Here is a 13,239-nt window from a genome sequence, read left to right on the forward strand (position 1 = left end):
TGACTTTTTAAATTCTTCCCAGTCCGGATGATTGGAACACACCCGACAGTTGAATCTGTAGGTCTGTATAGCCTAGCTACTCTGATATCTCTCCACCATAAATCATGCCATGTGCAATTCTGTTTGGTGGCATTTGCATCACTGATGTAGAGAAGCCTTAGGTCCGCATAGCCTATCTGATGAAATATCAACATCAACTGTTAATTCTTGTTAATAATATTATAAACTATATTTTATTCGTCAAGAAAATATATTTTTCAATGATATGAGAGACAAATAAATTTTCATAATTGAGATTAAATAAATTATCTTGTAATTATATTTCAACGGTTTTGAGAAACGATCTGGCAACATTGTAGAGGAAAAAGAGAATAGCGCTATCTGTTTTATCAAATGGTAGACAAGGATATAGCAGCACCAGTATCAATCAAATACTGTCATTATAACGTAGACCTCAATTATTAGCGGATTCTGAAATGTTGAATTTGAAAGGTTTGATCAGCTGATTGCGTGATAGCATGATTCTACTCACATAGTAAAATGAATGTAAATTTTTAAAAGGTAGAAGGAAAGGTAGGGGAGGTTTATGCTTTTAAATGGCATAAATGTTGATTTGTTCAACTACTATCAACATCAGATCAGTGTTCAGTAGCCGTCATCACAAAGAACGTTCAAGGAACTGATAGAATAAAAAAGCTACTTGCGCATGCGCATTAACGTGCTGTGTTACGATCTGATTTCTGAAATTGATTTTTGAAAACTAGGTTATGTATTATAATTATTCACATTTTTTCCATTATAAAGCAAATCCATAAATACACATTGGTTTTTGATATTTCTTATAATCAACATGCTGTGGAATACTGAACAGAATCTTATATAGATATTTTATTTGTGTTAGCGTCAAAAATTAATTACTTAATATTAGCATACGTTTGAATTTTGCTGCACAGTACATTTATATACTAAATCAGCAACACGCCAACACGTGATAAATTTTAAGGTTAAGACTGTGGTTAAGATATCTTCAAATATAGTTAAGATACAAATGTGCCGTAATTAGTAAGGTTAGCCGCATCATGATCTCCAAATGTCTTCTATCTACACGTGAGTAAATAATATTATAAACATCAGAGTTTAAAACCTAATCTCAGATTTGGTCTATCTCAGAATAATCCTAACAACACTGGTAAAATAAAACATCAGTTTAAACTTACTAGACTATTTTTGAAGGGCTATAAATCCATTTTAGACTTAGAAAGCCAATTTATCTGAAAGCCCAATGTTTATAGTGTTTAAGAGACAGAAAGAAAATTTACCGTTCATTACCAAATTATAATTGTCTCAATTTGCTCTGAAGGCTCTAACACGTAATACCCTTTGGCTCCAAGTGTCATTCTCTCACATTACTCTTAAGATGTAATTCGTTAGAAGCGTCTCGAGACGCGCGGCTATAAGCAGTGGTCTTGAGACGCGTGGTTAGCGCTGCCGCGGCTAGAGCACGTTACATATAAATTCATTAGATTTAATGTTTACTAGATATATACTCACGTTCTAACTTGACTAACTAGGTGGATGACATTGAGATTTTGGATAAGATGGGTTTTTATTTCACCTGACTTGTCCTGCTAGACATCTAACATTTAAACCAACATCAACAGCCCCATCCACGGTTCAACGTTGAATCCAACATTGCATATTGGACCTCATGTTAGACGTGACAAATGACGTGAATGGCCTGCTGGGTTAACAACTGTATTAACCTTTGATTTTGTAGTAATGTATGGTCCATACTATAGGCTATAGACTATGTATTATAATTATGACTGAAGATATTTACGACTTTAGTCTTTCATTGTTTCTATTTTTGTAGTCTATATAATATCATGGCGACAATAGAAGCTATTTTCAACTCGTTGGCCATGCTTTCTAAAATAAATTCAGCGTTTTAGACTCCCGTATAGTTGTGGCATTAAGCCAGACTATATCAAGTGAACATGTATAAGTCTGCGGACTGAACCTGTGGCTTTAAGCAATACCTACTACTACAAGTAATAGTAGGTATTGCTTTAAGGCACTTATACATTATACACAATGTGTCCGGGCAATCCGCTTGCTAATTGCTCCTACGGAATTTATTACACCAGATCTTGGACCGACAGCTCTGGTGTTTGACAATCATCGCATGGCATTCAAGAGAACCAAATCATGCCCCAGTCTGCTCCTAATGCAATACAAGCTTAAGAGGGTTAATGGAATAGAAATATATTTATTTCGAAATGAGATAAAATTTTGATTTACAAAGTGTGCCGTAATGCTAGAGTTGAAGCCAAAAAAATTTATTATGGCTCATCAATTCAGCAAGGAGATGGAGGGAATGTATGTTGGAGCTATTATTGAAATTGTGATCTGCCATATACAATATCAGTTCACTCTCATTTAATCTCGAAACCAAATTCTCAGCCATGGTTTTATGTCTCCGAGGTTGAAAAGTTTATTCCAAATTTACACCCTTCAATGATTTCCTCCTGCTCTGAATTGCTACAAACGATCTCAGGCTATTACTTAAACTATGATATAACACAGTACAATTACTAAATCACTCCTGTATACACTTTATAACAAATTATTAACCCACATAAAATATTTATTGAAAGTAATATTTCTGTTGTGAACCAGTAATATGTTAATTTGAAGTCCGTTATTTAATTTAAACTGATTATGGTACTTAATCTCGAATTACCGTACTATTTTTTCTTGCTGATGATATAATTCACATTAGCTCTAGGCTTGTACGTAATTAATGAGACGATTATGATGTGATATGGGTAAAAAACTCTATTGACCAGCATAAAAAGTGATTGACCAGGTATTTCTAATTGTCCGATTCGTTTCAAATTTGGCATACAGGATGATATACACATATTAAACATACTGTTAAAGTTTCATCAAAATAAAATTATGTTTAGGGGTGGTTAGGGGTAGAAAACCCTATTGACCAGCATAAAAGTTATTGACCGGGTATTTCTAATTGTCCGATTCGTTTCAAATTTGGCATACAGGATGATATACACATGTATAGGGTTTTTTACCCCTAACCACCCCTGAACATCATTATATTTTGAGGAAACTTCAACAGTATGTTTAATATGTGTATATCATCCTGTATGCCAAATTTGAAACGAATCTGACATTTAGAAATACCCGGTCAATCACTTTTTATGCTGGTCAATGGGGTTTTTACCCCTAACCACCCTAACATCATTATATTCTGATGAAACTTCAACAGTATGTTAATATGTGTATATCATCCTGTATCCAATTTGAAACAAATCAGACAATTAGAAATACCTGGTCAATCACTTTTTACGCTGGTCAATCACTTTTTATGCTGGTCAATAGGGTTTTTTAACCCCTACAACCCCTAAACATCATTTTATTCTGATGAAACTTTAACAGTATGTTTAATATGTGTATATCATCCTGTATGCCAAATTAGAAACGAATCGGACAATTAGAAATACCCGGTCATTCACTTTTTATGCTGGTCAATAGGGTTTTTTACCCCTAACCACCCCTAACCACCCCTAAACATCATTATATCATGATGAAACTTCAACGGTATGTTCGACATGTGTATATCATCCTGTATGCAAAATTTGAAACGAATTGGACAATTAGTAATACCCGGTCAATCACTTTTTATGCTGGTCAATAGGGTTTTTTACCCCTACCACCCCTAAACATTATTATATTTTGATGAAACTTCAACAGTATGTTCAATATGTGTATATCATCCTGTATGCCAAATTTGAAACAAATCGGACAATTAGAAATACCCGGTCAATCACTTTTTATGCTGGTCAATAGGGTTTTTTACCCCTACCACCCCTAAACATTATTATATTTTGATGAAACTTCAACAGTATGTTCAATATGTGTATATCATCCTGTATGTCAAATTTGAAATAAATCGGACAATTAGAAATACCCGGTCAATCACTTTTTACGCTGGTCATCACTTTTTATGCTGGTCAATGGGGTTTTTACCCCTACCACCCCTAAAAATCATTATATTTTGATGAAACTTCAACAGTATGTTCAATATGTGTATATCATCCTGTATGCCAAATTTGAAACAAATCGGACAATTAGAAAAAATATTTATAATTGTCAGATGAGTTCATGATTCACCAATAAAGTCACGTGTGACATGAGATACATTGATTTTTGGCGGTACGAAGTTCGCCGGGTAAGCAAGTACTTGATACTCTTGCATTATGACATTACAACATAATTTACAACTTTTTCATCAACAAACTGATACGGGGTTGAGAAATCAATGTGCGGTTTTCACCATTAATTTTCTCTATTGAAACTGTGTATTGACATGACCACCTTCTCATTTGAAAAAATGAATTTGGATTCATATGAGGTCCTCGACGACCACGGTTCCTCTCTGATGTTCGCGGATGATGCATCTCTACTGTCATCGGGTGCTGAGCTTGAGCGGGTCTTGGAGGCATCTGCGGAGCATCTTCGATCTGCCACTTCATGGTTCCTGGCTAATCGATTCCAGCTGAATGAGAACAAGACCCAAAGGATCATCTGCAGTTTGTCACGTGAGCCGCGTGACCCTCAGAATCCAGTGAAGCTGCTGGGTTTTGTCTTGGACAGCAGACTCAGCTGGAACAGTCATATACAGCAAGTAACCAGTCGACTCTCCCGCATTTGCTTTTTGCTGCTCAAGATGAGGGGCCTGGTGACTGAGAAGCACCTGATAATGACGTACTAAAAAATCACGCGCTCTTCCATTGCCACATTACCTATGGCTTGCTTCTGTGGGGTCATTCAGCGGGGGCTGCTGATGTGCTGAGACTGCCAAAGAGGGCTATAAGAATTATTATAACAGGCAGCGATCATCTTGCCCATTGCAAGCCCATCTTTGCTCGCCTTGGTGTGCTTACGGTCTTCAGCCATTACATCCTCCTGTGCTTGATGTATGTCAAGAGGATACAGCATACTCTGGCTGCCGGAAGTGACGTTCACAACCACAACACCAGGCGCTGTGAGCTGCTGGATGTCCCTAGGAGACGTCTCCACCGTTCACAGGCCAGCTATAGAGTTTCTGCACTGAAATTCTTCAACAAGCTGCCTCCTGGTGTGAATAAGCAGTTGGATGAAGCCGCCTTCAAGAGAGCCGTCAGGAAGCTGCTTTGTGATAGATCATAATTATAGTGTAAATGAATTTATGAGTGATGATCTGAACTTTTTTTAAAAAGTGATCACTGTTTTACCTGCCATCTGAATAGTTTTCGTGTTGTTGTGTATGTTGAAATCGAACTCTATGACGTCATCGATCCCACTAATGTGGGTAATGGATGAAGCAGAAGGTATTAAAGAGGGACAATAAAGATGTTGAAGTGACAGAGTAATTTCTCATTTCAATTATAGAATCCCTAATGAAACCTACTGACAAAGTATTCCTGTAAAATAAATATTTAACTGTTCGTTCTCACAAACCCTGCACCGGTATATTAGAAGTTGCATGCTCTAAAGATTACAATAGAACAGTTCTTGAGCGAGTTCTCCAACCCAGCGGGTCACTAGTTTATGACTTTTTAAATTCTTCCCAGTCCGTATGATTGGAACTTACCCGACAGTTGAATCTGTAGGTCTGTAGCCTAGATACTCTGATATCTCTCCACCATAAATCATGCCATGTGCAATTCTGTTTGGTGGCATTTGCATCACTGATGTAGAGAAGCCTTAGGTCCGCATAGCCTATCTGATGAAATATCAACTGTTATTATTATTAATAATATTATAAACTATATTTTATTCGTCAAGAAAATATATTTTTCAATGATATGAGAGACAAATAAATGTTCATAATTGAGATTAAATAAATTATCTTGTAACTATATTTCAACGGTTTTGAGAAACAATCTGGCAACATTGTAGAGGAAAAAGAGGATAGCGCTATCTGTTTTATCAAATGATAGACAAGGATATAGCAGCACCAGTATCAATCAAATACTGTCATTATAACGTGAACCTCAATTATTAGCGGATTCTGAAATGTTGAATTTGAAAGGTTTGATCAGCTGATTGCGTGCTAGCATGATTCTACTCACATAGTAAAATGAATGTAAATTTTTAAAAGGTAGAAGGAAAGGTAGGGGAGGTTTTTGCTTTTGAATAGCATAAATGTTGATTTTTTCAACTTCTATCAACATCAGATCAGTGTTCAGTAGCCGTCATCACAAAGAACGTTCAAGGAACTGATTGAATGAAAAAGCTACTTGCGCATGCGCATTATCGTGCTGTGTTACGATCTGATTTCTGAAATTGATTTTTGAAAGCTAGGTTATGTATTATAATTATTTACATTTTTTCCATTATAACAAATCCATAAATACACATTGGTTTTTGATATTTCTTATAATCAACATGCTGTGGAATACTGAACAGAATCTTATATAGATATTTTATTTGTGTTAGCGTCAAAAATTAACTACTTAATGTTAGCATATGTTGAATTTTGCTGCACAGTACATTTATATACTAAATCAGCAACACGCCAACACGTGATAATTTTAAGGTTAAGACTGTGGTTAAGATATCTTCAATATAGTTAAGATACAAATGTGCCGTAATTAGTAAGGTTAGCCGCATCATGATCTCCAAATGTCTTCTATCTACACGTGAGTAAATAATGTTATAACATCAAGTTTAAACCTAATCTCAGATTTGGTCTAGGTCAGAATAATCCTAACAACACTGGTAAAATAAAACATCAGTTTAAACTGACTAGACTATTTTTGAAGGGCTATAAATCCATTTTAGACTTAGAAAGAAAATTTATCTGAAAGCCCAATGTCTATAGTGTTTGATTGATTGATTGAGTACTTTATTTATGTAGATTACAATATATACTGGCTTATACACTTATATACAATAGCTTACAATACAGCAAAATTATAGATGAATTTACATAATATAGACTAAGAAAATAATTATTGAAAGTATATGATATGAAAAAGTGTTTAGAGACAGAAAGAAAATTTACCGTTCTTTACCAAATTACATTGTCTCAATTTGCTCTAAAGACTCTAAACACGTAATACCCTTCGGCTCCAAGTGTCATTCTCTCACATTACTCTTAAGGTGTAATTCGTTAGAAGCGTCTCGAGACGCGCGGCTATAAGCAGTCGTCTTGAGAAGTCGTGGTTAGCGCTGCCGCGGCTAGAGCACGTTACGTATAAATTCATTAGATTTAATGTTTACTAGATATACTCAAGTTCCAACTTGACTGACTAGGTGGATGACATTGAGATGTTGGATAAGATGAGTTTTCATTTCACCTGACTTGTCCTGCTAGACATCTAACATTTGAACCAACATCAACAACCCCATCCACGGTTCAACGTTGAATCCAACCCAACATTAGCCCAGTCAATGAAGGTCCAAAAAAGCAGTTTCGATCCAAAAATTAAATAAAAGCTGAATTTCCCTCCATCGATAGAACCCTCCCAGAGGGCCATTCTCCCAAAAGTCCCAAGAAATCCCCTTTGAGCTTTCCGCCCCAGCCCCCTAAAAATGAAAAATGCAGGTAAACAAGGGAAATCAATTATCTCTGTAACCATTGATCGGAAACAGTTCTATCATATGCCATTCAATTTGTTACATTATGGACTACAATATTAGTTATATTCATTTTTTCAATAAAATTAACAGTTTTCTTGATAAAATAATATATATTTGAAAATTTAGGGGGTTTGTGATTTGATTTTTTGTTTTCTTCGATTAACAAAACAAGCAAAACAAGTAGTTTTAGAGAAAAATGAGCCAAATAATTAATGTAGCCACTGTCATTTCAAATCCATTGATGTATATTGTTAGCTATTTGCGATTCGATTTGACGCTGTGGAAGGGGAAACAGTCGACGCGGAACGGCGCGGCTGACTCTCTTAGCCATAGTGAACAGCAAACTGGAAATCAATTATCTCTGTAACCATTAATCGGAAAAAAATCTATCATATGTCATTCGATTCGTTACATTATGGAAAAAAATATTTGTCGTATTCATTTCCTCAATAAATCAAACAGTTTCCTTGATAAAATAATATATTATGTAAAAATTTAGGGGTTTTTCGATTTGATTTTTGTTTTCTCCGATTATTTTCGAAGCAAATAATCTAAAGAAAATTAGACAAATAATTAATGTAGCCACATTCATTGCGAATCCATTGATGTATATTGTTATTTATTTGCGATTCGATTTGACGCTGTGGAAGGGGAAACAGTCGACGTGGTACGACGTGGCTGACTCTCTCCACCATGATAGTAAACAGTTAAATACAGTAGTAGGCCTACTGCTTTCTAAGTTGCATCTTATTCACACTATGGCACTCGAAACAATCAATTTTGTCTATTGTTTTGACATGCGATGAAACTAATTTTTCAAATTTAAATTCTCTAAAATCATTTTGTTGTTATATATATGTGCTAAATCATGCATTCTATGACAGACAAAGAAAGATATGTTTGCAACCGATAAAATATTCATACTATTACATAATATAATACATATTTAAAATATGTGTGTTTGATCATAATTCTATGCTAAAATTTATCATAAGTTATGAATGTCAAAAACTAATATAAATCATAGATTACAATAGTGTTAACAGTGGCAATTTCCTGAAAAATCATAGCGTGCAGTGTTTGCTGTTTTCTACAGTTAATATTCTCCAAGCCTGGTTGATAATATACCTCCAGTTGAGCCAAATATATATGACGGCTGAGGCATAAAAAAATTATACATTGGGCTTGTTGAGTTGAAACTTTCTATGATTCTCTCTGTAAAGTAGCTTATCTTCCGTTCTTACTAGTTGAATCTACATTATTTAGACAGTCCAATATGAAAATTCAGTAGATTCTAAAGATGAAAGCCATGCAAACATACAAATTAAGGAAGAGTAAGCATGCATAAAAGGTAGGAAAATCATGAAAGTGTTTCACATTTAACCACAAAGTACCCTACCGTATAAGATTAATTGAAAGATGATTCATAATCTTCTATTATTTTTGTTAACTCATCGATTTTTTACCTCCACTCGCATCTTGTCATCCATTACACAAGGTTGGCAGAAGCTTTTCTTTATGTCGATTAATGTTGATTGAAATTGATTTTGATTAGGGCACCAAAAGAATAGATCATTTTCTATTTGAAGCATTCAAATTGAATCTATTGAACATGATTTCTTATGTCTTAGCATTCACAGATTTAGTTGGGTGAAGCTATTTGAAAAATGTACCTGATTATCAATTTCATTGTTTTTATACCATTCTAGTTCATTGTGATCATTGAAGGGTTGAAGTGATGAGTTAGTTCAAGTGAACTCTAGTACACAAGTATATTGTGCTTATAATGGGCTCTTCTTTATTTTCTATCGATGTTTTGCTCCAGTAGAGAAAATTTAAAATGTTGGTTTTACATTTTATAAGCTTTATAGATAATATAAACTAACGGTAATATAAATTTGATAAGTCCAGTATTAAATTAATCGATGTTGATTTTCATTGTATCGCTTTGTATCAATGTTACTTGCACTGTTTGCAATTCATCACTATTCTCTCAAGAATTAGTTTTTTATGAATTTCATGATCTGAAATTGAAATTTAAATGCTATTTGGATGACATTCACATTCCACTGGTTTTTTTACAATAATTGTTACGTTGAAGAGTGGAAGTAAAAGCAAATCACAGTGCGATTTGAACAGTGGATAGTAACTTTGAAATTCAGTTGCTCAATTCATTTCGGCTTGATACAATTATTTGTAATTTGAGTTGATCAGAAATATGCATTTTATATCATGTTTATATTTCAGTTTGACTAATCTTCTATCACAGTCTCGCTTTCATTCATAAACATGATAATCCTAAATACGTTGATTACCTTAAAGATGTAGCTTATCTTACGTCGAACAATGTACAATACAAACAATTTTCATTAAATTACTATTATGATGATCATTGGAATTTTTGCCTGTGATTGAGAAAAGGTCATTTTATGAGCCTTGAAATTCGTACCTAGAAAAAGTTGCATTATTACTAGAACTTTTATTTTTACTATTTAGTATAAGTACTGTACATTGATTTTTGTGATTATAGAGATCAACTAGTTTATTCTGAATCAGGATAAGGATAAATAGGGAAATTGTGAGATGGGGATAACATCCATAGTTACATAGCATCAATTTGAAAGCTCTGATAATAATGATTTGAACGGAACTGCGACTCTGGCTTGGTATTGCCTCTTCATGTTCAGTGAGAATAGAAAGCTTCAGAGTAATTCGTTCTCACTATATATGATAATATTGAGATTTTGGATAAGATGGGTTTTTATTTCACCTGACTTGTCCTGCTAGACATCTAACATTTAAACCAACATCAACAGCCCCATCCACGGTTCAACGTTGAATCCAACATTGCATATTGGACCTCATGTTAGACGTGACAAATGACGTGAATGGCCTGCTGGGTTAACAACTGTATTAACCTTTGATTTTGTAGTAATGTATGGTCCATACTATAGGCTATAGACTATGTATTATAATTATGACTGAAGATATTTACGACTTTAGTCTTTCATTGTTTCTATTTTTGTAGTCTATATAATATCATGGCGACAATAGAAGCTATTTTCAACTCGTTGGCCATGCTTTCTAAAATAAATTCAGCGTTTTAGACTCCCGTATAGTTGTGGCATTAAGCCAGACTATATCAAGTGAACATGTATAAGTCTGCGGACTGAACCTGTGGCTTTAAGCAATACCTACTACTACAAGTAATAGTAGGTATTGCTTTAAGGCACTTATACATTATACACAATGTGTCCGGGCAATCCGCTTGCTAATTGCTCCTACGGAATTTATTACACCAGATCTTGGACCGACAGCTCTGGTGTTTGACAATCATCGCATGGCATTCAAGAGAACCAAATCATGCCCAGTCTGCTCCTAATGCAATACAAGCTTAAGAGGTTAATGGAATAGAAATATATTTATTTCGAAATGAGATAAAATTTTGATTTACAAAGTGTGCCGTAATGCTAGAGTTGAAGCCAAAAAATTTATTATGGCTCATCAATTCAGCAAGGAGATGGAGGGAATGTATGTTGGAGCTATTATTGAAATTGTGATCTGCCATATACAATATCAGTTCACTCTCATTTAATCTCGAAACCAAATTCTCAGCCATGGTTTTATGTCTCCGAGGTTGAAAAGTTTATTCCAAATTTACACCCTTCAATGATTTCCTCCTGCTCTGAATTGCTACAAACGATCTCAGGCTATTACTTAAACTATGATATAACACAGTACAATTACTAAATCACTCCTGTATACACTTTATAACAAATTATTAACCCACATAAAATATTTATTGAAAGTAATTATTTCTGTTGTGAAACCAGTAATATGTTAATTTGAAGTCCGTTATTTAATTTAAACTGATTATGGTACTTAATCTCGAATTACCGTACTATTTTTTCTTGCTGATGATATAATTCACATTAGCTCTAGGCTTGTACGTAATTAATGAGACGATTATGATGTGATATGATGATTAGAGATACAGCTTTAGGTGGATTCCGAACCACCGGTCAGCGATTTCTAAACTCTTGAATGTTATTGAATGACTTATTGGCTCGAAAAGTGTTCACCCTTACAAAGGGATGCGCATGGAGCATGGGTCAGAGCGACCACGAAACAAAATCGCTTACCCAACAAATTATTACGGTTCTTAATTATTTTTCACTAAATACTAACAAAATAACATTTTCGTTTTATTTAGGAAGATTTTATAGTTGCTTTCATTTTAAGTTAATTTTTAATGTTCATTTACAACATTTTTTATGGTTTGGTTTTGGTTGTAGAAACCTGTAGCCTACTCAAGAGTAGTGCTACAGCTTTGAGAGCAGTGCTTAGGTCTACAAAGAAATGAAAATACGTACAGTGAGACACAAGCTTGGAGCGATGGACTGGTTATTATATTTATATATGAGTGACATTTTTTTCAACCTACGATCACATATCATAAGACACAGTCACAGACATGGGTAGCGGGGGTTGTAGATTCTCTCAGAGCTGAACAGCGTGTCCTCCCTTCTAAAAGCCCTATGATCGGTGCGGCCAGATCGTCAATTGTTGTCGAATTATAAACTTAGAAACATGACTACCTCACTTGTGCCTCCCGCCAAGTGCTAGTTGCGTAGCATTATCAGTTTTTTGCAATATCCACCAAAAAATGATTCATGTTCACGGAGAAAACGTTATGCGTGATGATATGCATGAATGGTGTCGGAAAATTGAAGACATTTGAAATTACTAGTTTGGAATGTGAAAATGAAGTAGTTTGAAATGACTTCCGGAATCTTTGTGGTCCATGACAATTCATCCTCAGTCCTTACAGTGCTGGTGTGACCCAGCAAATCAAGTGGGATATTTTTCAACACCCGATATACAAACCTGACCTGGTCACTAGCAACTTATATCGTTCCCTCATGATTTTGATCCTCCAAACTATTGAGGAGCTCCAAAAAAAACTTCACTTCAACTCATTTGGCAGCAACATTTTATGAACAGGATTCTAGTAGGCTGGCTTACTGGTGTGATAAATTCTTCAATCTTCACGGTGATTTTTTTGAAGAATAATCATTTGTGTAAGTAACTTTTTAGTAATAAAATCATTTTTATACACATTCGTATCTCATGTATGACAGGTTAAAATGAAAATGAACCTTATTTATTATTGAAATTATTTTGTAATGAAAAGAGAAAGTGTTCGAGATGTGATGATTAATCGATTTGTGTGAACTTTTCCGAAGATTGCCCGTAAGGGTCCGCCAAACGGTCTGAGAGTTCACGCGAATCGATTGACCTTTGTTTATATATAGCAGACGAGTTGGTACTGCCGAGACAGCGCGGCGGCCGCCTCAGTGAAATACCTCATATGTAGGCCTATACCCTAACTTGAAAGCCAGATGACATACCTTTACATTGGGTAGCCACTAGGCCAGTATACCCTACTGGGTATTCCACTAGGTGTTAACAATTTTCACGCTTACAAATTTTCTTACTTGTCAGATTAAAAATCGAAATGATAAGGTTAGAAAAAATTTACTTCAACACATTTTACATTTTTTTCTTCTCTTGAATATTGAATATAAC

General features: G+C 34.8%; 1 protein-coding gene across 4 annotated transcripts in view; it reads left to right on the forward strand.

Annotated features, from left to right (window-relative positions):
• The first annotated feature begins 727 nt into the window (after positions 1 to 727).
• The window catches only part of LOC111048979, a 33,955-nt gene continuing 21,443 nt past the window's right edge, over positions 728 to 13,239 (forward strand). The window contains exon 1 of one of the 4 annotated variants that reach the window (XM_022334962.2): positions 728 to 1,107. In XM_022334962.2, the coding sequence (XP_022190654.2) occupies positions 1,080 to 1,107 (28 nt within the window). In that variant the 5' untranslated portion in view covers positions 728 to 1,079. Of the gene's footprint in view, positions 1,108 to 6,333; positions 6,708 to 13,239 lie in introns of those variants that run through there. The other 3 variants (XM_039424663.1, XM_039424665.1, XM_039424664.1) reach the window with 3 other exon arrangements.

The sequence above is a fragment of the Nilaparvata lugens genome, chromosome 3 (assembly GCF_014356525.2).
Source record: "Nilaparvata lugens isolate BPH chromosome 3, ASM1435652v1, whole genome shotgun sequence".
Classification (NCBI taxonomy): Eukaryota; Metazoa; Arthropoda; class Insecta; order Hemiptera; family Delphacidae; genus Nilaparvata; species Nilaparvata lugens.